At 39.5% G+C, this 27,183-nt stretch overlaps 1 protein-coding gene across 3 annotated transcripts in view; it reads left to right on the top strand.

Annotated features, from left to right (window-relative positions):
* Nucleotides 1–27,183, top strand: part of CAPN6 (calpain 6) — a 161,346-nt gene that overhangs the window by 17,216 nt on the left and 116,947 nt on the right. For 2 of the 3 annotated variants that reach the window (XM_063432154.1, XM_063432153.1), the window contains exon 2: nt 6,061–6,233. In XM_063432154.1, the coding sequence (XP_063288224.1) occupies nt 6,061–6,233 (173 nt within the window). Of the gene's footprint in view, nt 1–6,060; nt 6,234–10,621; nt 10,972–27,183 lie in introns of those variants that run through there. The other variant, XM_063432155.1, reaches the window with a different exon arrangement.

The following is a 27,183-nucleotide window of genomic DNA, read 5'->3' as shown; positions in this document are numbered from 1 at the left end:
CCAGACACACACATACACTTACAGACACACACAAAAACTCAGACACATACACTTACAGACACACACACTCAGACACACACACTCACAGGCAAACACATACAGACACTCAGACACACATACACTTACAGACACATACAAATTCAGACACACACAAATTATTAATATTAAATGTCCACCCAGCCTCCCTACCTGGAGAGCTGGCGTTGATTTGTCCCTGGAGTCCACTGATCCAAACTTTCTTTGTACAGAGATTTGGCTTTCACTGTGGTTCAGTTGATTCCTAGAACCTTAGAACCCTTTCCAGATGGAAAAAAATATTTTTTTTCTCAACCTTTCTATTATTTCTTTTGAATGTGGCAAAGTGCACCACTCAGTGGCGTACCTACCATGGTCGGAGGGGTCACAGCTGCGACCGGGCCCCTCACTGCAGGGGGCCCAGCCGCAGCCACAACCGTAGGCCGCCTAGATTCCGCCCCCTCCGTGTTCCCCCTGTTATAGGGGGGCCCAAGAGGTGGCCTGCTGGCCATCTAATGGGGTCCCCGGTGGGCAGCAGAGTCCTGTCAGACGCGGCAAGGGAGCTGTGATCTCTCTGCTCGGCTCCCTCGCGGGCTGTCTACTGATGCCGGGAGCTGGAATGTGATGTCATATTCCGGCTCCCGGCATCAGCAAAGTAATTTCTAAGGATCTAGGAATCAACTGAACCACAGTGAAAGACAAATCTCTGAACAGAGAAAGTTTGAATCAGTGGTAAGTCTACCCACCAATGTCCCCCATACAACAAAAACTTTTTCTAAGGTCACATCAGCATCTAAAGAACTGCAGACTTCTATATTCTCTGAGGTCAGCTTATGTGATCTGACAATAAGAAAGAGAGAGGGCAAAAAGGAATTGGTGGGGGACTTGCAATGTTATCATGTCACATTTGCAAAACAACAGAACATTGATGCTTCAAAATCATATTGGGTTAATATGTTTTGGGAAATCAAGTCAAAAATGGGATTTGGTATATACATGTTCTGTTATGCTTGACTTAAAGTAAAGGCAACATTTCCCAATAAGAACATCATACCAACAGTCAAACATGGTAGAGTATGATTGCGTGAGGATGCTTTGCTACCTCGACTTTGCTGCCAGACTTGGCATCATCAAAGGAACCGTGAATTCTGTTCTCCTCAAAAACCACTGAAGGAAAACATCCAGCCACCAGTCCCCATTATGATGCTGAAATCTAATTTGGTTAGGCAGCAGGACAATTATATAAAAACTAAATTAATAAAAAGTTTGAGACTAGCACTAATGAAAAAAGTAAAAAGTAAGTAAGTCTTTTTAAAAAATGCACAGAAGACAAAAATGAAACTTTTGGAATGATTCAATCAAATTACTGACAGTAATTATATTGAGATGGTGTAGCACTGCCTTAAATGAGAGGTTTATGCTCAAGCACCAACCAGTGTCACTGAATTACAGCAATTCTTTAAAAATGAGTAGGCCGAAAGTCCTCCATAGAGATGTAAGACTGATCTCCAATTATAGGAAGTGCTTGGATACATTATTTGTTGCTAAATGTGGCACAAAACGATAAGTTCAGAGGAGCAATTACAGGACCAGTAAATGTTGGATAATATTTGTCCTTCCTTAAAGGAAAACTCTAAGTTCATTAGGAGCAGTGGTTATGCTCTAAGTTCATTAGGAGCAGTGGTTATGCTCTAAGTTCATTAGGAGCAGTGGTTATGTAGTCTAGAGTCTCTGAACGCCATCTCCCAGATTTATTGACATTATCACTGGGAGTTATTATCTGGATGACACTGATTGGCTGAGAGTGCTGAGCTAACTCACACTATGTTGTCTCAGCTCATCAACAAAGCACAATTTGTAGTGATAATTCAAAAGTGTATATTCCTTATCAATGTGGTAGACAGTATAGTCTATGAGTTCTGTGGAGAGCCCTGATTTTGTTTTGTCAAAATCACTCCTTAAAGGTTTGACATAAAACCACGTGATGGCACTGAGGGACGTTTCTTTATTTACTAGGGTTCTCTTTCTCTTGTATTTTGTAGAGAGACCTGAAACCATTCCAAGTAAAAAATATGAAAAAATGTCAGAGATCAGTAATGTTGAAAAGCACTGTATGTAGCACCCAATGATTTACGAGCAGTGATATCATTTCTTCCTTCAGAGACAGAATTTAAAATTTCTCTTTATGCAATAAAATAAAATATAAGTTTATTCATATGTGTCCCAGACTTCAGCAATGATGCTGGCAGTGTCTTCCCCCTGCCTTGCCTAGTGGGGTTATTTAGGAATTGCCCATGCCTGTTTTCCTATTTTAATCCCATCTTCAGCTATATTTCAAAAAGTTCACTCTGCTGTTGTTTGTCAAAATCATTCATATTTCCACAGGTGGCACAAATATCTGCCTGCGTGGGTACAGTCTCAAATACAAAAATTTTAAGAATTTCAATTAAATTAACCCCTTAAGGACACATGACGGGAATAATCCATCATGATTCCTTTTTATTCCATAAATGGTGTCCTTAAGGGGTTAATAATTTCTCAGAATATATATTTATAATTAAGGACATGCCAAAAAGGGATCATAACGCCCCCAAAAATAATGAATCCATTGTATGCATTTTAAGATGATGTTACAAAGAGTTATATTCATAAAACAGTTGGAAATGGCAAACGAGAAGGACAGCTAAAAATAATGAGAAAAATTCCATTCGATTTTGGTTTTGCATGTTCTTGCATGGTATTTCATTTCTTGTTTGCTTGTCACTCATACCAAGGATCACGTTTTTTACTTGGCTGTAGGTAAGTACAATTCTACAGTATTTGAATGTTTTAGTGTGCATTCTGAAGTCTAACATTTGTTAGTAGCAAGTTTAATATTCCAAGAGTGAGAAATAAGATATCTTTATCATTTCAAGTAATGGACGTGAACTCAGCACCAACCTTACAGCAGGGAAGTACCAATGACAGAGATCTTCATCAGCCCTTATATTTCCTCCCTTAGTGAGACATGGTATTATAGTTTAATCTAGTCGTTCTATCTTTAACCTTTTCGGAACCTATCCAGATACTCAAGCATAATTCTATTGTAGAACAAATACAGTGTGATTGATAACGAACAAATAGCAATAGATAATAGCATATAAGAAAAATAAACATATCTGATGTAATGTCATAAGAGAGGGGGACAGCTCTGGAAGGGATTATTATATTTTTAGCAATTATTACAAATCATGGAGGCTGTAAGCAAATCTCAGAGCTAAAAGTGGCTGCTGGGTACTCTCAGCATTAGTTTGGCAATAAAGCAAAGTTGTTAGGTGGTTAGAGAGCCTTTTAGGAACAAGACAGCCTTTTAACTGAACATACCATTCCCATATATGTTTTATTAGAAAAGTTACAGCGTAGAAATACATTGTATTTGTCTTTAAGGAGGTATGAAAGATTGCATAAGACACTGTGCTGATTTTATATAAAACTACAAAATCAAAAAGAACTAAAATGTGTTCCAACTAAGAGAAAAATATTGCTTAGAGGGGAATCTACAAAAGGCAAAGCATAACCCTAAATATATTTAGAAAGTAAAGAAGATCCCCAATAAAGAGGACCAACCAGAGAAACCCTGAATTGAAATGATTCATGTAACTATCGGATATTTGTAAGTGCTTGTGCTTTCATGTGTTAATATGTAATAAATAAATAATAATATAAACACCTAAATTACTTGAAAATTATTGCAAGTATTACTTTTAAAATGTAATCTCGTATAAAAAGTAGAGATGTGATAACATTTCTACCCCTAAATTCACTGCTCACCATGGAAAAATCCTTATGTAGATCAGTGTGTAAGGGGCTTCTCAACTAAACGATTAACTCGACAGGTATAAGAAATAGTTTTATTGTGAAATTTGATAGTTACTCCCTAAACAGGTAGGTATAATTCCCTTATACTGTGGAGCCTAAGGGTCCTATTTACCGAGCTAATAAGCTAGCTAGAAAATGCCTAAGTATCCAGTGTAAAAACGTGCTCAGTTAAAATGTAAAACAATGTCTAAAATGTACCAACATCCCTGTTGCACACACCAGCAAACATGCTGGGAAAATACAACAATGTGACAGAAAAACAAACAAACATGCACCTGGGTTGGTGGGAGAGGACAATTGATTTTTCAGAGGAACATGCAAACATTAGCAGATTTATTCACACATGGAAGAGATGCATCGATAATCTGTTGATAGTCTGGACAGGTAGCTCGGAAGCCCTTGATGAATTTGTGGAATTATTGAATTCCAATGATTTAAACCTCAGGCTCACCGGGAAGATTGGAAAACTCTCTCCTTATTTTTGGATTTAACCATATGAATTGATGAGTATAGTCATCTACAAACTATTTTGTACAAAAAACCTACAGCTACAAACAGTGTCCTAAGAAGGAACAGTTATAATCCAACACAGTTCAAAAAAGGTATCCCAGTGGGACAACACTTAAGAATTGGGAGAAATTGTTCCACATTTGAAGACTTCAATAAGTAGGCTTCAATGCCACAAGCACAATTTAAAGAATGTGAATACCCTAACCCTGGGATGACCCCTTTAGATATTTACAGTGTTAATGGTGCCTGGAGTCTGTATGTGCAGTGTTTTCCTATTACTCCACCTCCAGCAATGTGATTTGGGTGTCATAAACCAGCCAGGAACAAGAGTCCTGGGCTGACTAATGTTAATTCTGTTCATACTGAACATCTGATATCAGCATGCGGGCAACGATGGTGGTGCTATGCCCTCCCCTCCGCACCCACACTGACACACACTTGGCCTCATCTGTGGAACAGAGGTATGTTTTAGCTTTAGGTTTATTGTTTTTTTGGGGGCGGCAGACCGGCACAGCAAAAGGTACTCTAAACAAAAATAGTGTTTTATCATTGTTAGACCATAAGAACATGTTCCTCTCCTGTCTCTGCCTGCCCCCTTTTGATTTGTTTTCTTTTGTAATGGTCCACTAAGAGTTTAATCATTTAAGGTAGAAATAAGGATATCATCATTACAATAAGGTAATCATTTTTACTGCAAGTTCACTTGAAAAATATAATCTCAAATGTCCATGATAAAAACATAAACAAAACAAAAATGCCTATTTGACGGGGTTAATGATATATTGTAACCTACTTGTTTTTTCCCTAATTTTGTAAGTTTATTCTCAACACATTTTATTAAAGGCTCCTTGATCGAAATTTGGTAGGCAGAATAAAGTCTATATATATATATATATGTTGCTTATTATCAGTATTAATGTTTTTGCAGGGTTACTCATTTTGAAGTAGTCATGGTGTTCGTAGACTTTATAGCCTGCTTAAAGGTTTGAAACACTGCATGCACTCAGATATCTGAGTTTGCTCCTTGAGGTGTGACTCCAGATTGGCTAACGTTATTTCTGTGTAGATTGGGAGTCTATTGTCAGTATGCATGGCATTCTGGAAACAGGGGATCAGTGGCACTGTAACAACAACAGCAGATGGCTGACTTGGGATTTAATTCTGTCCTACTACCTGGTCTGTGTCCATCCCTTCTCTTCTCATCTATTACCAGGGACCACCAAAGCCTTCCACGTATTGTCTTTGCAAAGACAGTACTTGGGGGCAGCACAGGCAGAGAGATAGGTACCTGACTGGAAAGAGGAGGACAGTCATAGAAGTCAATATCCACTGGCAATGAAGAGGACAGGCAGATTTTTGCTTTATTTGAATTTTTTTCTTTATAGGTTGGGACAATGCCAGCAAGGGTTCTTCAAACCCTTTTTGTTATTAAAACACTGTTTTTGGTTGGAGTAAAACTTTCATATAATTATATATTGTCTACTGGAACCTAGGCTGGATTCATGAGATATTATTTTGCCAGATGCAGTTAGACTATGCTTCAGTCATTCATCAAAGCAAAACATAAACATATAAGGGATTTTTAATATTTAAAGATTACTATATAAGTATTGCAGTAAACACTTATGGTTGATATTGGATGATGACCAATGTGCATTTTCAATTTCATTTGAAAAGGAGAGAAGATGGGATATCCAGTCAGATACTTCAGCAGTCAGAATTATCATGAGCTGAAAAAAGAATGTATAAAAAACAAGAAACTCTTTGAAGATCCAGAATTCCCGGCTTCAGATGAATCCTTGTTTTATCGTACACGTCCTATGCAGCAAATTGACTGGAGACGTCCTGGTGTAAGTTGGTCTTAATTCTATATGTGAAATACTTTTTCTTCTATGTTTAAACATACATACACTATTTGTTTTATATATATATATATATTAGGGAAAGTATTAAAGTAACGATATAGGGTCAGGAACACAAACATTTATTCCTGACCATATAGTGTTGAAAACACTATATATGTGGCCGGGCCCCCTTGCCCGCTTAAATAGATTTAAAACTCACCTTTATTCCAGTGCCGCACATCTCCGCCGGTGCTGGCTCCACCCCAATCTGCCTTCTTGACTGAGATTATTATTATTATTATTATTGTTATTTATATAGCGCCAACTAATTCCTCAGCGCTTTACAATATTATGAAAGGGGGGGAAATTTACAATAAATGAGACAATTACACAGTGACACAATGAGGACCCTGCTCAAACGAACTTACAGTCTTACGAAATAGCAGAGCTGGAGGTGAGAGCGGAGTAAGGCTCTTTAGGAGAGCAAGAGGCAGATTTGGATAAGTATAGATAAGTTACTCTGGGAGTCCATAAGCATTTCTGAACAGATGTGTTTTGATGGACTTCTTAAACAATTGAGGACTAGGGGGGAGACTGATGGGGGTAGGCAGGCTGTTCCAAAAGAAGGGAGACACTGTAAGAAGTCCTGCAAACCCGAGTTAGCAGTAAGGGTGCGAGCAGCGGACAGGAGAACGTCACTGGCAGAATGGAGAGACCGAGAAGGGGCATATCTATAATGAGGGAAGAAATGTAAGAGGGGCTAGAGTTGGTTAGAGCTTTATAGGTAAGGGTTAGTATTTTGAATTGACACCTATAGGATACAGGAAGCCAGTGTAAGGATCGACAGAGGGCAAAGTATGTGAGGAATGACGGGTAAGAAAGATCAGCCTGGCGACAGCATTCATTACCAATTATAGCGGGGCAGTTCGTTTTTTGGGGAGACCAACTAGGAGAGAATTACAGTAATCCATGCGAGATTACCAGAGCAGCATCTTGCGTGAGAAAGGGGCGGATGCGGGTGATATTTTTAAAATAAGAAGCTCAGTTTAAAATATATTGAGTTTAAGAAAGCGGGAGGATATCCAATCAGAAATTGAAGAAAGGCAAGCAGTGACATGTTGCAGGACCGCGGGGGAGAGAACAGGGGAGGAGAGATATATCTGGGTGTCGTCGGCATACAGATGGTAGCGGAATCCAAAGGAGTTCATGAGTTTGCCAAGAGAGGCAGTATAAAGAGAGAACAGAAGGGGACCAAGAACAAATCCTTGGGGTACTCCAACCGAGACAGGGTGAGAAAGAATTGTATTGGCTGAGATCGTCAATTCTGATTATCTCAGCCAAGAGACGAGTTAGGGGATAGTCAAATGCCATGTTAGCCAATCAGCATCTCCCTATTGATTTAATGCATCTCTATGAGGAATGTTCAGTGTCTCAATGTAGAGTGTGGAGACACTGAAAGCACCTCTAGTAGCCATCCAAGGAGTGGCCAGTGCAGGTATCCCTAGGCATTAATGTAAACACTGCCCATTCTCTGAAACGGCAGTGTTTACATTAAAATTACTGCAGGGGTATACTATACTAACCAAAACAATGACAGTAAGCTGTAGTTGTTCTGGTGACTATAGACCTTCTAAGCATTTAACCCTGGAGTCAGTGCTCCAGCTGCAATATCAGTAATGTTGATTCAAGATCTCGGGAATTACGTTTTTTTGCTTGTCAGGGTTAAAACATATTTTTATCGTTCAGAGGTCAATGATCTGAGTAATAATAATGATGTCTAAATAATGTTTTGACCTGAGGAAATATATAAAAACTTAATAAACTCCGTTTATTGTTTTACTCTCGTTAACGCCAGCTGCTATATATTGTGTATGGGATAAGGAGACAGTCAAAATTGCTGTTGCCTTCCATTTGTAAGTGATTTGTTCTTTGGAGTGGGATACCGGAAGTATCTTGTGAAATTCCAAACTTGATACTATGGAGTTTTATAAGCCAAAGATTAGTTAATACTTATTAACTATATTGCAGATCCCACAGTGCTAGATATAGTTAACAAATAGTGCAACAAAATAGTTTGAAAGACTACAATTAATTACAGCAGAGACATGAAGTACAAATAAGAATGCTAAACAGATTATTGGTAGACTATAGACTACGAGTACATATTGGTTTTTAAAAATGGTATCTCGGTCTCTCAGAGGGAGATAAAATGTGGAGAAAAATACTAAATGTCAGTACTGGAGAAGAAATTTATTTTAGAAAGACTAAAAAGTTTGCAGCAATATAAATAAAAGAAGGATAACACAGTGCATTCAGAATTGTGTGCTATGCTGATTAAGGGAATGTGAGTGATATTTTTTTAAAAGGCAGCAGGATGAGGAGAGGTGGAAAAGAAGAGTGAAACATAAAACACCAAGGCATGTGTTTGATTAGCCTAAGGCACACCTGTGCAATAATCATGCTGTCTAATCAGCATCTTGAAATGCCACACATGTGGGGTGGATGGATTATCTCGGCAAAAGGAGAAGTGCTCACTAACACAGATTTGGACAGATTTGTGAACAATATTTGAGAGAAATAGGCCCTTTGTGAACATAGAAACGTCTTAGATCTTTGAGTTCAGGTCATAAAAAAATGGGGGCAAAAACAAAAGTGTTGCGTTTATAGTTTTGTTCAGTGTATTTAAATGTTTATTGTCAAGATACATGGACCCTTTTGCTATCACAAGCACAAGTTGGGTGGAACAGTTGCCCAACACATTTAAGCATCTTAGAACATAATGCATAACAAGCATTATTCAAAGCACAAACTCATACTAACTACTATATTATAAAGTCACATGCAAAGAGAAATGGAGGGAAAAATCATGACACATTTGACAAAAATAGGGAGTTTGAGTATTGGGTAAATAGTGGGTGGAGCATGAATTATTATTTTGATGTTAGAGTGATTTAATTTCAGGTTTCAAACGGGACATCTAAGAGAATAAGACATGGAATAAGGAAATTTGGGGTGTGTGGCCAACTGAGCACTGCACCAGACATCTTTCCCTGGCGCTCCACTAAGGCACCACAAAAAAGAGTCGAAAGTTGCGGAAATAAGAGCCTACCAGACATCTATTTACCGATACCCCCCAGGTGTTAAGATGGGGTGCAAAAATTTAAAGAATCATCGCCCATAACTTTTTGCATACAAGCGGTGCACAGATCCTACGCAGATTACTACAGTATTTCAAGTGAGAAAGTCTGCTGCAGCGCTGAGTAGCGCCCCCAGAGACACCCCCAGAGACACCATCGAAACCACAAGAGATATATCGGTGAGAGACGCGATTATGAATCGTTCCAGGGTGATGGGGACTATATAGTTTGAAGGCAGCACAATGGCAATATATTGCAATATGCCATTTGTGGTACTGGAGGAGAGGAGGAGATTGTCACGGATAGCAAAACGCCTGAGAGATTTCTCAGTGAAATACCACTGGGGAGTGGAGGGCTCCCTTCTGGTAACGTCAGGAGCATGACTGAACCACAAACAGTCATATCATTTTCGGCTATTGAAAGCACAAACCCCAGATAGACATACCAGTACCATCAACTTCGACATGGTACACATATTTTTTTTGGTTAATTCATGTTTTTTGTTGCATTGACCCATGCGCAGCATTTGATGATTCGTTGATTTTTCTGTATTATCACAACCATAAAATGGTCATGTTTTATGCTATATCTGCTAACACAAATAAAATACAAATGAAAAAAATGTACAGAATAATGAAATAAAGGATAGTATTATAAGCATTTAGCTTTCCTGGCTGAAAAAAAAATATACTATTATAAATTAACCAGCTTTATTTAAACAAACACTGTCTGGCCAGGTAAACCAGTTGGTCGTGTGCAAATAAGCCATACAGTTTGAAACAGTCATATGTGAAAGTGTGTTAAAAAAAAAAAAAGGAGAATTAATTAATTTTTTTTTTTTTTTTTTAAGTTTCTACTGATTTCATTTTTCCAAAACAAAGACTTGTTGACAGCATATTTAAATATATATTTTTAAGCCAAAATGAAATGTAACAACATCTGTCAAAGCAATCATTACTGATAATATGAATAATAGCTATGGAATCGGACGATTATGTACTATTTGTGTTACATTCCCAGATGTATTTCCAAGTTTCTCAGTAACTTTTTCAATGATGGAAAACACATTAAGTAGATCCCTCTTTTTGTCATTACCCTTCCCAAGTTGATGAATATATTTTTTAATGGGGAGTAAAATAAAACAAACTAGGATTTTATTATTGGTAATGGAAATGTATGAGTCTCTCAGTTCTTCTGTTTCTTTAAACTGGAATATTTCTGGTTCTTTTAATTGGAGTATTTCAGGAATTTACTAATTCCACTCACATTTGTTTAGATCTTGACCTTACAAAATATGTATTTCATTATGTTAATTCCCTTCACAGAATAGGCATATCTATAGAACTAATATGTATGGCTTTGTTGTACGCAGAGCGAACTCACCTGACAATTAGGTCTAGACTTTCCCTAATCTGTAGACTTGTGCACAGGAAATCTTGTGAAAATTGACGACAAGATGAATGCCGCACGTCATTCAGAAAATACTGGCAGACCATTTGCATTCTTCTGCACGAAAGCTGCGCATGAGACGCTCTTGGAGTTTCCAGCATGACAATGGCCCTAAGCACCAGGCCAAGTTGACCCTCCAGTGGTTACAGCAGAAAAAGGTGAAGGTACTGGAATGGCCATCACAGTCTCCTGACCTTAATATCATCGAGCCACTCTGGGGAGATCTCAAACGTGCGGTTCATGCAAGACGACCAAAGACTTTGCATGACATGGAGACATTTTGACAATATAAAAGGGCAGCTATACTACCATAAAGAATTAGGCTCCTCAGAGACAACTATTATAAAATACTGCACGTTGTCATTGATGCTAGAGGGGCAATACAGTATTAAGAACTAAGGGTATGCAGAGTTTTGAACAGGGGTCATTTCATTTTTTTCTTTGTTGCCATGTTTTGTTTTATGAATGTGCCATTCTGTTAACCTACAGTTGAATATGAATCCCATAAGAAATAAAATAAATGTGTTTTGCCTGCTCATTCATGTTTTCTTTAAAAATGGTACATATTATAGTACCAATTCTCCAAGGGTATGCAAACTTTTGAGCACAACTGCATATATATATATATATTTATTTATTTATTTTTTCTTCATGTAGAGAACTTAATTTTGCAGCTGCAGCAAGAGACCATTTAAGTGAAAATATACATTTGAAAAACTAGCAAAGCACACAATGCACTGCACAATCTCCTGTAAAAGGAGTTTATTTCTATAAACAGAAGAAAATCCTGTAATACTCATAATTAGCAATTCAAATTTTCTGTTGGTGGCACTGGATTGACACAGCAGTAACCTAACCACCAGTCTCACACTAGGATCAATTAAACTATTAGTAAACAGGATATATCTATATCCAATTCAGAGTGTGTGTAAGTGGCAGAGCAGTATCACACTAGGATCAATAACCCAGTGTGTCAATCTCTTACTCAAATATGTTGTAAGTAAAACTGTCAGTAGCTAGGTAAGTACAGTAGTAACCTATATCTAATCAGTTTCACACTAGGATCAGTGACAAAGGATATCTCCCACTCCCAAACAAGCACATCAAGGGTAAAAGATGATCCATGTCTGATAGTCTGTCTCCCTCAATAGCCAAAGTAAAAGTGTCTGTCTTCTAGAAGAATAGTGCTTGAAAGCAAAGATTACTTACTGTGCTGCTTTTTTTTCCCTTTATTGGTCGCTTCCTCTGTATTCCGTCCCCTTTTTTTTGGCTCCACTGGTGAAATACGAAAAAGAATACAGAAGTGTCTCAATATACTGAAAGGCACATAAGACACAAAAAGTCCCTTGTAGCGTGGAATAATATAAAACAGCACAACTTTATCGCAAAACCAAGAAAAACAAAAATAGGGACAAATGAAAATAAAGCACCTTCTTAAAAAGCCATAATGGCTAAAGGGCTAGTGGGGAGGAGAGGGAGATTAATATATGACTTATCAAATTGCTCCCTATATTGCAATTATCCTATTGCTCAAGATAAATATAGGCTGTACTGAGAAGTTGATACCAAGCTATATTGAGGAGTTGCTATCAACAGATTACTATCAGCAGCACACTCATAAGTTAAAGTGGAGCTTAAGTAGATTATTCAATGCAGTAGGGTACTGCTACCTATAAAGCAGCTTTGAGTACATTGAGACACTTCTGTATTCGTTTTGGTATTTTACTTACTGTTGGGGTCCCACCCCCGGATAAGGTTTTATTAGCACACCATTTAGTACATCTATGTATGTACCTGGTTTCTGTTCCCTTGGTGGAACCCCGAATCCTGAAGCATCCAAACATATTCAGGCATTGCACTAGTCATTTGCTCGGTTTTACATGGGCAATAGTGCTTTGGAGATATGAACTTCGGACAAACAAAGTCTGCCAAATCTCAATTTGTCCGACACCGAAAGTTAACAATCTAATGTCTGGATTCACTCCACTGTCACTTGTGAGGTATCTGCCTTTATTGTGACTTGTATGCCTGGTATGGCCTGTGAAAGAAGGGGTATATACTTACCTGAAGCTTTTCATCTTTAGTGGGAATTTGTAAAAGTAGGGGGTCTGTGGAAGATCCAACAATGCTGAAGGATCTTTCATAAATGAACTCTCAGTTGATTGATGATATATCATAACCATCTGAAGCAGAAGTATGAAGATTGGTTCCAAGTTGTAACCCAGACCTATTCCACCCAGTGTTCATCTTTTCTACTAAGTGGGAAATATAGCAAATAGTATTTTCTTCAAGCACTACTCAACTAGTGGTGCCTACAGAGATAGATTTACATGGCAGGTGTCTGTAGGCACAAAACTCTAAGATACTCCCTTCTCCCCAACCCAAAAGAGACAGATAAAGGAAGTGTAATGCTTGTTTTTACTGGACATTACATACATGTATGTATGTGAATACAACTGTTCTGCTCTTGTCTGCTTGTAATGTATTGTGTTAGAGTTGTAGTATAATTGGTGTTTAAGCTCAAGAAGATATATTAAAAGTGCTCGAAAAAGGCACCCCTAGTGGACAGGCATCTGTAGGAAAGTGCCTTCTCTGCTGAATTGGAAATCAGGCCCTCTATTCCAAGGATATTTTAGAGATTGGGAGAGGCTCAACAGAAGTTTCTCCAATTCCTCCATAAATATCAAGTTGGGATGGCAAGTTTAATTAACGTACAGCCAGTTTGAATTGACCAGCATGTTTACAAGAAAGGGTTGGAGCAGACAGTGACAAGGACTGTGGACCACATGGGAGACCTAAGATAGTGACAGAGCAGCTAGTTCTAATTAGTTTGAGAGCCCTCTCCTTGAACAATGGAACAATGCTGTGCTAGAAAAACAACATGATAAGGTTAGGGAAGGAAGGAAACACACAAAATAACTACTCAATACATTTAACTCAAGTCCAGCTATACAACAGACAATCCAAACCATTTTAAATTGGATGGTCAGCCACAGTAACTACTTAGTCCAGTTTCAGTAACAATAGAGGGCCCATAGTCTGTTGGAAGGAGGCTGGCCTTCATGCTCCTCCATAAGCCATATAGTCTATGTCCAGTCATCACCAGGTAACATGCGAGCGCAGTTCCATAGGGCAACCATTAAAAGGTGGGAAAACTCCATTACGCCACCTATTGCATTTCAAGATGTGGAAATGGCAAGGTTGACAAGTGGAAGCATATTAGAACTCTGGCTGTTTAATGTAATTTGCTATAATTGGCAGATACGTAATATTAAATAGATGTACATTGTCTCATCTACATCTTTTGATTCCATTTGAATATTATTGATATTTCAACACAATATCTCTGAGTTTTTAATAAAGATTACATTTTTATAATAAAACTCAGAAGTCGCAGTTCTGTTTTAAAACTCTCTTAAAACCTTTTTAATGGGAATTAATGTAATGCAAGACTTTGGCCCCCAGCCAAGTTATTAAGCATGCTTTTTCTTTTACAGTGAACCCCTTTAACTCTATGCTTTTAGTCATTGAGTTAGAGTTTCAATTATGAAAGAAAAAATATGAACAGTGGTGGTTATTGAAAAATGGCAAATAGAATGTGGATGCTGAATATGTGCAGTTTTAAATGCATACCTTCAGAAACACCTATATACACAGGAAACCATGCTAGGAAAAAACCCACATAAAACTAAGCATAAATAAAACTTTACCTTTTCAGATAGTGCCTGGAACCTGGTTTCATTCTTGGTATATTAAATGACCACTCTAGGCACCCAGACCACTTCAGCTTAATGAAGTGGTCTGGGTGCCTGGTCCCTCTAGGATTAACCCTTTTTTTTTATAAACATAGCAGTTTCAGAGAAACTGCTATGTTTATACTGAGGGTTAATCTAGCCTCCAGAGCCTCTAGTGGCTGTCTCATTGACAGCCGCTAGAGGTGCTTGCGTGCTTCTCACTGTGAAAATCACAGTGGGGGCCATAAAAAAAATGAGGGAGGTGGCCTACTGTCCTCCCCACCTGGCCCCCACCCCTGAGCGGTGAGTGGGGGCCCTAAAAAAATCAATAAGGGGGGGACCTACTGTCCCCCCCAGCCCCCACCCCTGAGTGGTGGGTGGGGGCCCTAAATAAAAATCCCCCCCAATCAAAGGTGACTAGGGGTCCCCAAACCCCTAGTCACCCTCCCCTCCACCCCAAAAGAAGTTACCCCCTACCTACCCCCCTCACTCTAAAAAATAGTGAGGGGGAAATAAAATAACTAACCTGTAAAGAAAAATTCAACTTACCATTTGACGTCTTCTTTTTTCTAAAATCTTATTTTTTCAGCCCCAAAAAAGGCCAAATAAAAAGCCATAAGAACCGATGCAATTTAAAAAAAAAAACGAGCGCAAAAAAAAAAATCCATCTTCACCCATGGAGGGCTCCGCGCAGACTGAGCTGTTGTGGCCAGAAAGAGTCCCTGTGGGTTTTAAAATTCGCCTGCCCATTGAAGTCTATGGCGGTTCGCCCGGTTCGCCGGTTCGCGAACGTTTGCGGAAGTTCGCGTTCGCCATTCGCGAACCGAAAATTTTATGTTCGCGACATCACTAGTTGAGAGTCCGCAAGTTACAACATTGTTCTGCTGCTACATTATAAATAAAAGATTGTCTTAAAAAAAGATGTTATGTACAATAATAATTTCTCTTTTTCCATTGTTAAAATGCTTTTGAAACACAATGTAACTTCCGTGCTTTTACACTTACTTTTTTTTTAAACCATGTATGTAAAAAGTGTAAAATCTTCAAGAAAGATTATACATTGAAAAAAAAAAAAATCAGTGAAGGGTACTTATATAAAGAGAGTCCTGTGAGTGTACCAGCATGTAATTTACAGGATTTTTTTTAAATAGGTGTCACCTTATTTATTTATTATGCATTATTACAGTTTTCCTTGTTGGTTTGTATGTTTTGTAAGAAGAGATCAAAGACAAAATCACTGGGAAATGAAGACCCCTGTATTAAGGGAGTATAACAATTATTCGGGGGTTGCTTATGTACACACATTGTCACTGTTTGTATTTTCACAAGAAATATATCCAAAGCACTCGTAATTTGGACTTATTTTGAGTGGTGGTTTTGTATGACTAAATAGTTGGATTGTACTTTTTTATATGTACTTTATCAATAGTGCTGATTAAAACAATTACTAGGTTAAAAACAAACATTCTTTCTGTTAATCCATATGATGCATAAGCGTTAAAAATGTGCATTTAGCAAATTGCCTGCTGGTGCTACTCATGTAGCTTCCTGTGAGAATTTAGAGATGTGAGCATTTTTTTATTGCTCACGTTATCAACAGCACTGCAAGCATACGTAATTCTGGTAAATATCATTTCTGCATATGCAAATTGCAAATTGTAACATGGAAACTTCATAAAAAGAAAGAGAAGCACATGCAAAGAGAAGCGCATGTAAACAGAGGCAAGAAAGAGAAGCACATGGAATCAGAGGCAAGAAAAATCCAAATAGTGCTAAAACTAAACACTCAAAAAGTGCAAATTTGGTTTGGTTTAGAACCTCTGCAGGTACAATCTGTTTGCACCAAAATTGATACATTAAGCTGTAGTGATTCTGGTTCTTAGAGTGTCTTTTTAGAGATCCTATATCAATCTTTAAAATCCCACACATTTAAAGGTAGCAGGTCTCTATACTGCTAACACTATGCAAGATGCATAATTACATATAATTGGTCCTTAAAGGTGCAAGCTTAGCATCAGAACATACTACAACCTACTTAGGGGTTATTGTACCAAGAGTACCCTGGCAATATCTACCTGAGTTAAGAGTCAAGCCATTTCTGAATGGTATAACAATTACCTAGGTCTCCTTTGGCACCCTCTATCCTTCTGGTTTATACAATCCTTAAGGATAAGTCACAGTATCAATTGACTTTGTCAGCTCTGAGGCTAGATATTCACCCCAACCCTTACCTTGCATACATTTACTCAGATCTTCAAAATCTATTACCTCAATCCATTGCAAGCACCTTAATTGCCAAAAGAACATATCTAATGTAAGCTCAGTCACAATAATCCTAATAAATTAGATTATTATTATTATTATTGCAATTTATATAGCGCCAACAGATTCCGTAGCGCTTTACAATATTATGAGAAGGGATTTAACTATAGATAGGACAATTACAAATAAACTTACAGGAACAATAGGTTGAAGAGGACCCTGCTCGATCGAGCTTACATTCTATAGGAGGTGGGTGTAAAACACATTAGGACAGGAATTTGCAATCAAATAAGGTGGACTGCCCTTTAGGAGAGGGCAAGAGACAGGTATGTGAGGTAAGGGTTAGTCTTGGAGGCCATATGCTTTCCTAAAGAGATGGGTTTTAAGGCACTTCTTAAAAGATGCAAGACTAGGGGAGAGTCTGATGGCGGTAGGCAGGCTATTCCATAGGAAGGGAGCCGCCCGCGAGAAGTCCTGCAAGCGCGAGTTGGCCGTACGAGTGCGGACAACGGACAGGAGGTGGTCACGGGCAGAACGGAGAGACCGAGAAGGGACATACCTATGGATCTGTGAGGAGATATAAGAGGGGCTAGAGTTGTTCAGTGCTTTATAGGTGTGAGTTAGTACCTTGAATTGACTCCTATAGCATACAGGAAGCCAATGTAAGGACTGGCAGAGGGGTGAGGTGTGAGAGAAACGACTAGAGAGGAAAATCAGTCTAGCAGCAGCGTTCATTACGGACTGTAGGGGTGCAGTACGGCTTTTGGGAAGACCAATCAGGAGAGGGTTACAGTAATCCATGCGGGAGAGTACCAGAGCATGGACAAGCTCCTTGGTAGTATCTGGTGCAAGAAAGGGGCGGATGCGGGCTATTTTTTTAAGATGGAATCTACAGGATTTGGCAACATGCTGGATGTGAGGCTCAAAGGTGAGACCAGAGTCAAGTATGACGCCAAGACAGCGCGCTTGCAAGGATGGACTGATGTTGGTACCACAAACTTGAAGGGAGAGTGAAAGAGGAGGATCAGTATTAGGAGGAGGAAAGACAAGGAGCTCAGTTTTTGAGAGATTGAGTTTCAGAAAGCGGGAGGACATCCAGTCAGAGATGGAAGAAAGGCAAGCAGTGACACGTTGCAGGATGGCAGGGGAGAGGTCCGGGGAGGAGAGATATAGCTGGGTGTCATCAGCATACAGGTGGTAGTGGAATCCAAAAGAGGTAATAAGTTTGCCAAGAGAGGCAGTATAAAGAGAAAATAGAAGTGGACCAAGGACGGAGCCTTGGGGAACTCCAACCGAGACAGGGCGAGGGGAGGAGGTATCATTAGAAAAGGAGACACTGAATGAGCGTTGGGAGAGATAAGAGGAAAACCACGAGAGGACAGAGTCACAGAGACCAAGTGATTGAAGAGTTTGAAGAAGGAGAGCATGATCAACGGTGTCAAAGGCCGCTGAGAGGTCAAGAAGAATTAGTATGGAGTAGTGGCCTTTGGATTTAGCTGCGATTAGGTCGTTAGTGACTTTGATAAGGGCAGTCTCTGTAGAGTGGAGAGGGCGGAAGCCAGATTGAAGGGGGTCAAGGAGAGAGTTGGAATTGAGGAAATGAGACACACGGGTAAAGACAAGCCTTTCCAGAAGCTTTGAGGAAAAAGGGAGCAGGGATATGGGACGGTAATTAGAGAGGGTGGATGAGTCGAGGGATGGTTTTTTTAGTATAGGTACTACAGTGGCATGTTTAAGGTCAGCAGGGACGATGCCAGAAGAGAGTGAGCAGTTGAAGATGTGTGTTAGAGAAGGCACGAGACAAGTGGAGAGAGATCTGATAAGGTGAGATGGGACAGGATCGAGCGGGCAAGTGGTGGGGCGAGAGGAGCAAAGAAGAGCAGCCACCTCTTGGTCAGTAGCTGGGGAGAATGTCTGAAGGGTAGGAAATGCATGATCTATGTGTGATTGAGAAACAGAAAGGCAAGGAGGGGAGAATTCTTTCCTTAGCTGTTCAATCTTGTCAGTGAAGTAACATGCAAAGTTATCAGAAGTAAGGTTAGTTTTGGGGGTGGCCACAGCAGGGCGAAGAAGAGAATTAAAGGTGTCAAAGAGACGCCTGGGGTTGCGGGAACATGAACTAATGAGAGAGGAAAAATAGGACTGTTTGGCAAGGGCAAGGGCTGCACTGTATGAACACAATATGAATCTATAATGGAGAAAGTCTGATTGGGTACGAGACTTCCTCCAGGAGCGTTCAGCACAACGGGAGCATCTTTGCAGGTAGCGCGTTGATTTAGTATGCCATGGTTGGGGGCGGGTCCTCCTTGAGGTGCTTGTTTGGAGTGGCGCTGCAGTGTTCAAGGCAGATGTAAGAGTAGAGTTATATATGGAGATGGCCAGTGAAGGACAGGAGAGGGAAGGGATGGACAGCAGTTGTGAATCAATGTCAGCTGACAACTGTTGGAGATCCAGAGAATTAAGGTCCCTCCTGAGTTGAGGGGGGTTAGGCTGAGGTTGTTGGGTGAGGGGGTACGCAAGAGCAAATTATAAGAGGTGGTGATCAGAGAGTGGATATGGAGTGTTGCAGATATTAGTTACTGTACATGCATAAGTGAAGATTAGGTCAAGGGTATTGCCAGCTACATGGGTGGGAGAATTTGCCCACTGTGATAGCCCGAGGGAGGAAGTCATTGAAAGTAGTTTAGTGGCTGCAGAGGTCAAAGGTGGGTTTATAGGAATATTGAAGTCCCCGAGAATTAGGGATGGAATGTTAGAAGAGAGGAAATAGGGTAGCCAGGCAGCAAAGTGGTCAAGGAAGAGAAGAGGGGAACCAGGGGGACGGTAAATAACAGCAATGTTAGCGGAGAAGGGTTTGAAAAGGCGAATTGAGTGTATTTCAAATGACGGGAAAGAGAGGGAAGGGGGGGTGGGAAGAGGTTTAAAAAAGCAGTGAGGGGAGAGGAGAAACCCAACACCACCACCTTTACATTCAGAGTTTCTTGGGTTGTGGGTAAGTTGGAGACCACCGAAGGACAAAGATGCAGGGGTGGCAGTGTCAGAGGGGGAGAGCCAGGTTTCTGTTAAGGCTAGTAAATCTATTGAACGAGAGATAAAGAAGTCATGGACAGCAGTGGATTTAGTTATATTGCAAACAGAGCGTGCGTTCCAGAGGGCAGTATTGAAGGAGGATCTAGAGGAACATGAGATGGGTATGAGATTAGTGTGGGTCCTTGGGTTAGTATGTGCTGTGTAGATGGCCAGTGTAGCTGACTGAGTCCCGCTCCGTTCGGTATTCAGTACCCCCCTTGTTTGTGTCCCAAATGGATGATGTGCGGCCCCCCTTATATACCCCTGAACACCAACCACCCCTGACTTGTTAACTTCAAAAGAAAAAATTATCTCAAGTGCTATCCCTGGGTGGCCGCCATTCGTATAACCAAACACACGTGCTCTAGTGAATGGCGGGCATTTTGTCTCACAAACACAGGCAGCAAGACATGGTCGTTGATCGCGTGGAACTCTCTTCGGCTACGCGATCCTGCGAATCCTGGGGAAAGCTGTACTGTTGCCCATTCAAATTCAAGACAAGCTAGGGGAACGCTGTTTGGGAGAAAAGAACTACTGACTGGAGGAAGCATTTGCTCCCTAAAAACCAGGGGGAGCATTCTTCGGTGTTCGCACATGAACTCCCGAAAGTGGACCGGCCGCTGCCTCCTTTTCTCTGGAACTATTTTTGGCTACCACCTTGTGGTTGGCTGGTCAGAACTTTACCCGAATGGCGATTCAATTCCACTGAATGGATCTCAGTGCTATTTGGACAACTTGGGCGCTCGGATCCGGGCTATTCAGGGATATCATATTTGTGGGGTTCCTGTGTATTCTGATTGTATTTTTTGGGGTGTTTTATGTATTTTATGTATGGTTCCTTGTAACTGAGAGATAATTTTCTTTGACTCAATTATCTCCCAGACACAGGGATGCCTGGGAGGTGTTTGTATGGTGTTGAATGGAGATCCCATGCTGGGGGTCTGTGCATAAACGGCAGAGTGTGGCATAATAAAACTCAGTTGTGCTCCCAGAACTCTGCGTTGTCCTGGTTACTGGGGAGGGATAGAGCTATTCACTTCATAGTGCCTTGTCCCAGAGTTCTTGTACCACAGATCCAGCTGAGAAAAGTCCTCCTCAGAACTAGAGCTTTGCTACAGCCAATATGACCAAAATGTTTACCCATCTCTAATTGTATTGCACGTGATACAATTTTGTTGTTGACGGCTTCTGAACCTCTTGACTCTACAAGAGCTAAACAGTGCAAATGGGATGAGTTTGTATTTTTTCAGAGTACCTTTAAATGGGAGTATCCCATAAATAACACGCATATGATTAAGTTTGAGATGCCCACACGAAAAAGTGTTTGTTTATTTTATTTTTTGCTTTTACACCATCTGTAAATGTGGCAAATTGTTTTTAGTAATTTAATTAAAGGGACACTCCAGAGCCATACATTACTTTTTGTAATTCTTTATGTGTGAAGAGTTTGTCTTCTTTTTTTGCATTTTACTAATAGGGTATAATTCAATGAAAATTGACACTTTTATAAATTAACCCAGTTACACCATGGCTTTCAAGCAGGCAACTGGTCCGGTTACTTCCTGGTTCGGTTAGCTCAGTGGAGCTGAACTCATGAGGCAGCAATTGCTCAGAGCACCTGCCTTCCAAAGACTTCTCATTGAGCTGTATTGGGAAGTCCGTGATTGAACAGTCACGGGAGGTCTGGGCTAACTTAGAAGGGGAGGGCGTGCAAGCTGATTTTAGATATAGCCGATAAAAATGTATACCTAAATGAATGCATGTTTTCATTTGGATTATTCTATTTTGTATTTGGACATTGAAGTATCCCTGTAAGTATTGGAACTTTTTGATGTTCATCAAGTACTGAATAGTAATTACTGCACAGCATCCCATAATATTGCATACTTACCAACAGTTCAAATAGCTAAAGAGGAATGTCTAGGTTTTAGGAGATATGTCCAGTGGGCAAAGCTATTCAACAACATGAGGTAACTTTGTGTACAGAAACAAATTTTGAACCATTTACTGTAAAGAATATTGACGTCACTATTATTATAGTGGAGCTCTGCTATTTAGATATAGTCTGACCTCCTAGAAAAGTAAAATATTAGGAAACAAAAATATATTTTTTAAAAAGCTACAAGTACCATAGCAGAACTGCCCTCCATGGAGGTGTATAAATTGAGCACAGGGATAACTTCTACTATTGGTTATTTGTACTTGAAAGTAGTGTAACTTACCGTCTTCCTTCATTGTATGTACAACATAATAATATGAGAATTTACAAGATCAATAGATATCCTTGTTCTGTCTAATGGGAGAATGTTTCCCACACTGTCTTTGCATCTCCCATCCCATGTTTTCTACACAATCACAGATGTTTAGATGAGGTATTGTCAGGGAATTAAATACCATAAGATCTGTCCCACGGACATCTTACTGCTTGACCAGAAAACATTTTGTACAACCCATATGGTTCATAATAGCTATGAATCTGAAAAATGTGAAGTGTCTGACAGTCTGCCTTTTTAGGAGTTTGTTCTTGCCAAATGTAACCACACTAATACACTGAGAATCACAGTTGTTTTTAGTGACTTTTTAAATGTCTTATTATCTTATGTTGTGAAGCACATTCTGATGTTCATCAGTGAAAGAATAATGAATCATTGTTCAGATGACTGATTGTGCATCTCTCCAATGTGTTTAATAAATCACTGTCAAAATGCTTTTTATTATGTTCTGTCATCAGTTGTAAAAAGTTAACTTTCAGCTACTGGTTTTATTGCCACCAACTGACATTGCACTGATAGTTGCAACTCATTTTCTTGTATATTCACTACTTGCATCTTGTTTTAGGACCATCCAGGCTGTAGTTGACTCTAATTACAACTTGCTTAAAGGACCACTATAGTGCCAGAAAAACAGACTCATTTTCCTGCTCTATAGGGTCTTTGGGTCCCCCCCACCCTTAGGGCCCCCCTCCCGCCGGGCTGAAGGTGGAGGAAGGGGTTAAATTCTTACCTTTCTCCAGTGACAGGCTCCCTCGGCGCTGGGGACTCTCCTCCCTCTTCCAACGTCATCTGCTGAATGTGCATGCGCGGCAAGAGGCGCGCGCGCATTCAGTCAGTCCATAGGAAAGCATTTCTCAATGCTTTACTATGGAGCTGGCGTCTTCTCACTGTGAAAATCACAGTGAGAAGCGCAGAAGCACCTCTAGCGGCTGTCAATGAGACAGCCACTAGAGGCTGGATTAACCCATAGGTAAACATAGCAGTTTCTCTGCTAACCCTAATGTAAACATAGCAGTTTTTCTGAAACAGCTGCAGGGTTAACTCTAGATGGACCTGGCACCCAGACCACTTCATTGAGCTGAAGGAGGGGACTCTCCTCCTCCTCTCCTCCTCGGCTGAATGCGCATGCGCGGCAAGATCCGCGCGCGCATTCAGCCAGTCTCATAGGAAAGCATTCACAATGCTTTCCTATTGACGCTGGCGTCTTCTAACTGTGAAAATCACAGTGAGAAGCGCGGAAGCGACTTTAGCGGCTGTCAATGAGACAGCCACTAGAGGCTGGATTAACCCATAGGTAAACATAGCAGTTTCTCTGGAACTGCTATGTTTCTAGAAAAAAAGTTAATCCTAGCTGGACCTGGCACCCAGACCACGTCATTAAGCTGAAGTGGTCTGGGTGACTCTAGTGGTCCTTTAAGTTTATATAAGATTTTTTATTTTTTTTTGACTGGGTTTAACTCCACCTTCAGAACCTGTCAATCAGGCACCCCAGAATAAGAGTTTTGGGCTGAGTATTTAAATGTTATCCAAGTTCTATATACAGAGTCAGTGCTGTGTGAGAAGAAGTCCTTGTATAATTTTACCCACTTCAGCTTGTTGCATTTTCACTTATTAATCAATGGCTCCTTTTCAAACTCTCAAACCCATCTCAAATTAAGCTGCACCAAAAATTGCTGAACTTTAACTTTCACAACTCTTTTGTCATCTACTGCATTCAAATAATTCTGGGAGATGTAACACCTGGGAAGAGGGGGGAGTTTGAAATCCCTGTTTTAAATAAATTATATCAACTGATACAATTTGGATGGTTTGGGTAATTCTATGTCAGTGGAATTTATCATAACTAGATTAGTTGTTCAGCTTATTTCAGAATGTGTCATCATAAAACGGTTTTGGAGCCAAAAGTCTGTCTCCGATTTATTTGCTTAATCAATTAAATTAAAACATGTGTCTTGCTTTGCTCATGTTTTGTCTTGAGTCAAGTCTCCAGTGTACGTCTGGCTTGAAGTAGTCTCCATAAATCTACTAGGCTAGTTTTATTTTACAAAACCCCTAGTATAAAATAATATGGTCTAAGTCCTATCAAACTGCTTTTCTCTTTTTTTTATTCTCTTTTTATTTTAATGTTTGTTTTTCTGTAATGGATTCATGGAAAAGAGGAACTTTAAACGTCATGTACATTGCCATAAATAATGGTAACTATTGGAATGATGATTATAGAACTCGCAAGGGATTTAATCTCCAGTGTTCCGGAGTCCTATAGCTTTCATTGCCAAATGTTTATCCCTTGAAATTTCTGTTGGCTTAGGATATATAACAGAATATCATACAAGGGGTCTGAGCAGTTTGTTGTAAATTGTAGAATCACGTTTTACAAACACATCCAGAGAGTCCGATGTAAAACAGCAGAAAAAGTTCAGAATCTAGGTGAGGAGTCAGGGCTACAAAATGAAGAAAATCTATGAAGTCTAGACACTGTAACCACTTCATCTCACTGAAGTGGTTATAGTGCCTTTGACGCCATTTCTCCATTTAGTGTTTAACAATGTTTGAATGGCCCACCCACTCGTTGCTGCTCAAGACTAATGAGAAAGTATTAGCTCAAGCAGTATTGGGTGGTTGTGATTGGCACCAGGTTTACTGGTATGAATTGTTATGGGTATGGAATAGAGTAACCTCTGCCTTAGCCTTACTTTCCAGTGGGGATCAGCAGTGTGCAGCCAGAGACCCTCATTAGGTTCTAAACTATTTGAAGATGGTTTAACACTGAACAGAGGGACAGTCTCAGGTACGTTAGGCACTATAACCCTTTCAATTAGATACAATAGTTATATTATTATTATATTATAATAGTACTGGTATATATTTTGTTGTTTATTTTAGAAAAACACACATGGCACAAATATTTGTTGAAGCGTCAAACACACTTTCTTTCAATTAACAATGGTTATAATGCCTAAAGTGTCTCTTTAATAGTTGAGTATAGGCCATAATTTAGTGTTTTAAGATTATATTGGAAATAAAATGCAGTGTAGAGGAAACATAAAAAGCATACTGCATTGAAACTATAATGAGGACTAAAGCTATTGAACTTTGAGATTACCAGTGAACAAGTATGTAGTCCAACAGATGTCTGAAATGTAACAATCCAGTTGTCTTCATCAATAGGCAGACTGACTGTCAAACAAGTTGTCTTTAAGAAGTTTGGACCTCACAGGCATCTTTAACATTTGAGACATTTTCTCTTGACTGATGTTTTATCTCAGATATGTAGCATAAGGATAACAATTCCCTCTAATATTTTTGGATACACTTTTAAAATATATATATATATTTTTTTTTTGTAAATCAGTTTTTATTGAGTATTTTACCTTGAGTACAGGTATAGAAAAGCGTGCAGGTTGAGACTCGCAGGTCTCTGTTGTGGTATCAACACAGATTAAAACATTGCATAGTGTGTGTTATCATATATACAGAGGAGAACAAGAGAATTTACCAACAATCATTGCATGTCCTATAACATTACCCTATTCTGTGTGGGGGCAGCTTTAGGTGTGATTATCAGTGCTTGCATAACATGGAACAGCTTCCCATGCTATACCCTCGGAACCTGTATCATGTGGAAACCCTTCGTTATAGCCCCCTGTGTTGTTCTTTCTGGTAAACTTTATTGCATGCGGTTATTTTTTCTAGGTAACCAGATGGGGATGCCCCCAATGGTAGCATTGGGTTAGTGTGCAGGTAGTTTGAGCCAAGTACGTTATACCATTAAAATCTTCTCTCCTGTGTCTGGTGCTTTGTGTAATCATGTGTTACAATTATCTTCGGGAAATGGCATCCATGTTGGAGAGGCTGCTATTGATCCTAAATCCAGGTTGACTAACAGGTAAGCATCCACTTAAAACATGGGCCATTCCCCCACGACATCCTCCCCTCAGCCCTCCAGAATCTCGGTTCGAGGTTATGAGGAAAGATAGGTTAGGTAGAGCAAAGAGAAAGGGTAGGTGAGGTTGGAATACAGTCTCCGCCAAGTAGGGCACGGCTCCGCCGGTGCGCCACCCCCAGGGCCACGACTGCCACGCCTCTGCGTTAAAATATTTTTTTCTCCAAATATTTAAATATTACAAATATCATGTATTAATATATATATATATATATATATATATATATATATATATATATATATATATATATATTAATTCTACATACACTAAACACTACATATATATATACTATTGTAAAAATTGTAAAATATTCAGAAATGTTATTGTTTTATGACTAAAATGCTAAATCAAACATTTGCTGCTGTTACCTCTCATTAATGCCCATTCCTGAACTGCATTTTTTAAATTGGAGGATGTGTTTGTAGTCCCCTCAATGGAGCACCAAAGCTAACACCCAGTACTGTGTGCAGTGGTAAACTACTGTTTTGCTACAATTTGCAGGCTTGTACAGGTGGCCACAATTGTTGAGGTGGAAAAGTGATTCATTTTGAGAAACTCTTGGAGATTGTGCTCTTTGAGCTTCTATTACATTATAAAATAAGGAATAGGCTGTTGGCGGGGATGTCAAAGCTACTTATTAACTGTCTCATCATGGACATCCCTCTGACACTAACCATGCTAATCGTTTAGTTAACAATATTTAAACTTAAAACCCTAAAACAATAACTCTCAGATTGATTTTATTGGCCATGTAGAATGCACCTCAAGTTCTCATAAATATGCAGTTTACATGATGTTCTTTATAACTGTTTTGGGCTGTTATCACAGATTAAAATGGATTGAATGTCAAAGAAGCAAGCCCCACGGAGCACACAGAATCATTTTCACTGTAATGCTGTAGATCTACAAAAAATTCAGTCTCGAAGGCAGCATATGATGATTTATAGTTTTGCTTTCAATTCTGCAGCAGAACAATGATGCTCAAAAAGAATGGGGGGGGGGGGGAGCAGACAGAAAGCCTTATATTCCCCTTAGGAAATCTTTAAAGTTAAGCAGCTGGCATTTGTAAAAAAAAAACAGTGGTTTTA

Source organism: Pelobates fuscus, chromosome 9 (genome assembly GCF_036172605.1).
Source record: "Pelobates fuscus isolate aPelFus1 chromosome 9, aPelFus1.pri, whole genome shotgun sequence".
In the NCBI taxonomy this organism is placed as follows: domain Eukaryota; kingdom Metazoa; phylum Chordata; class Amphibia; order Anura; family Pelobatidae; genus Pelobates; species Pelobates fuscus.
The sequence above is the reverse complement of the archived record's forward strand: the minus strand, read 5'-3'. Positions and strand labels throughout refer to the sequence as shown.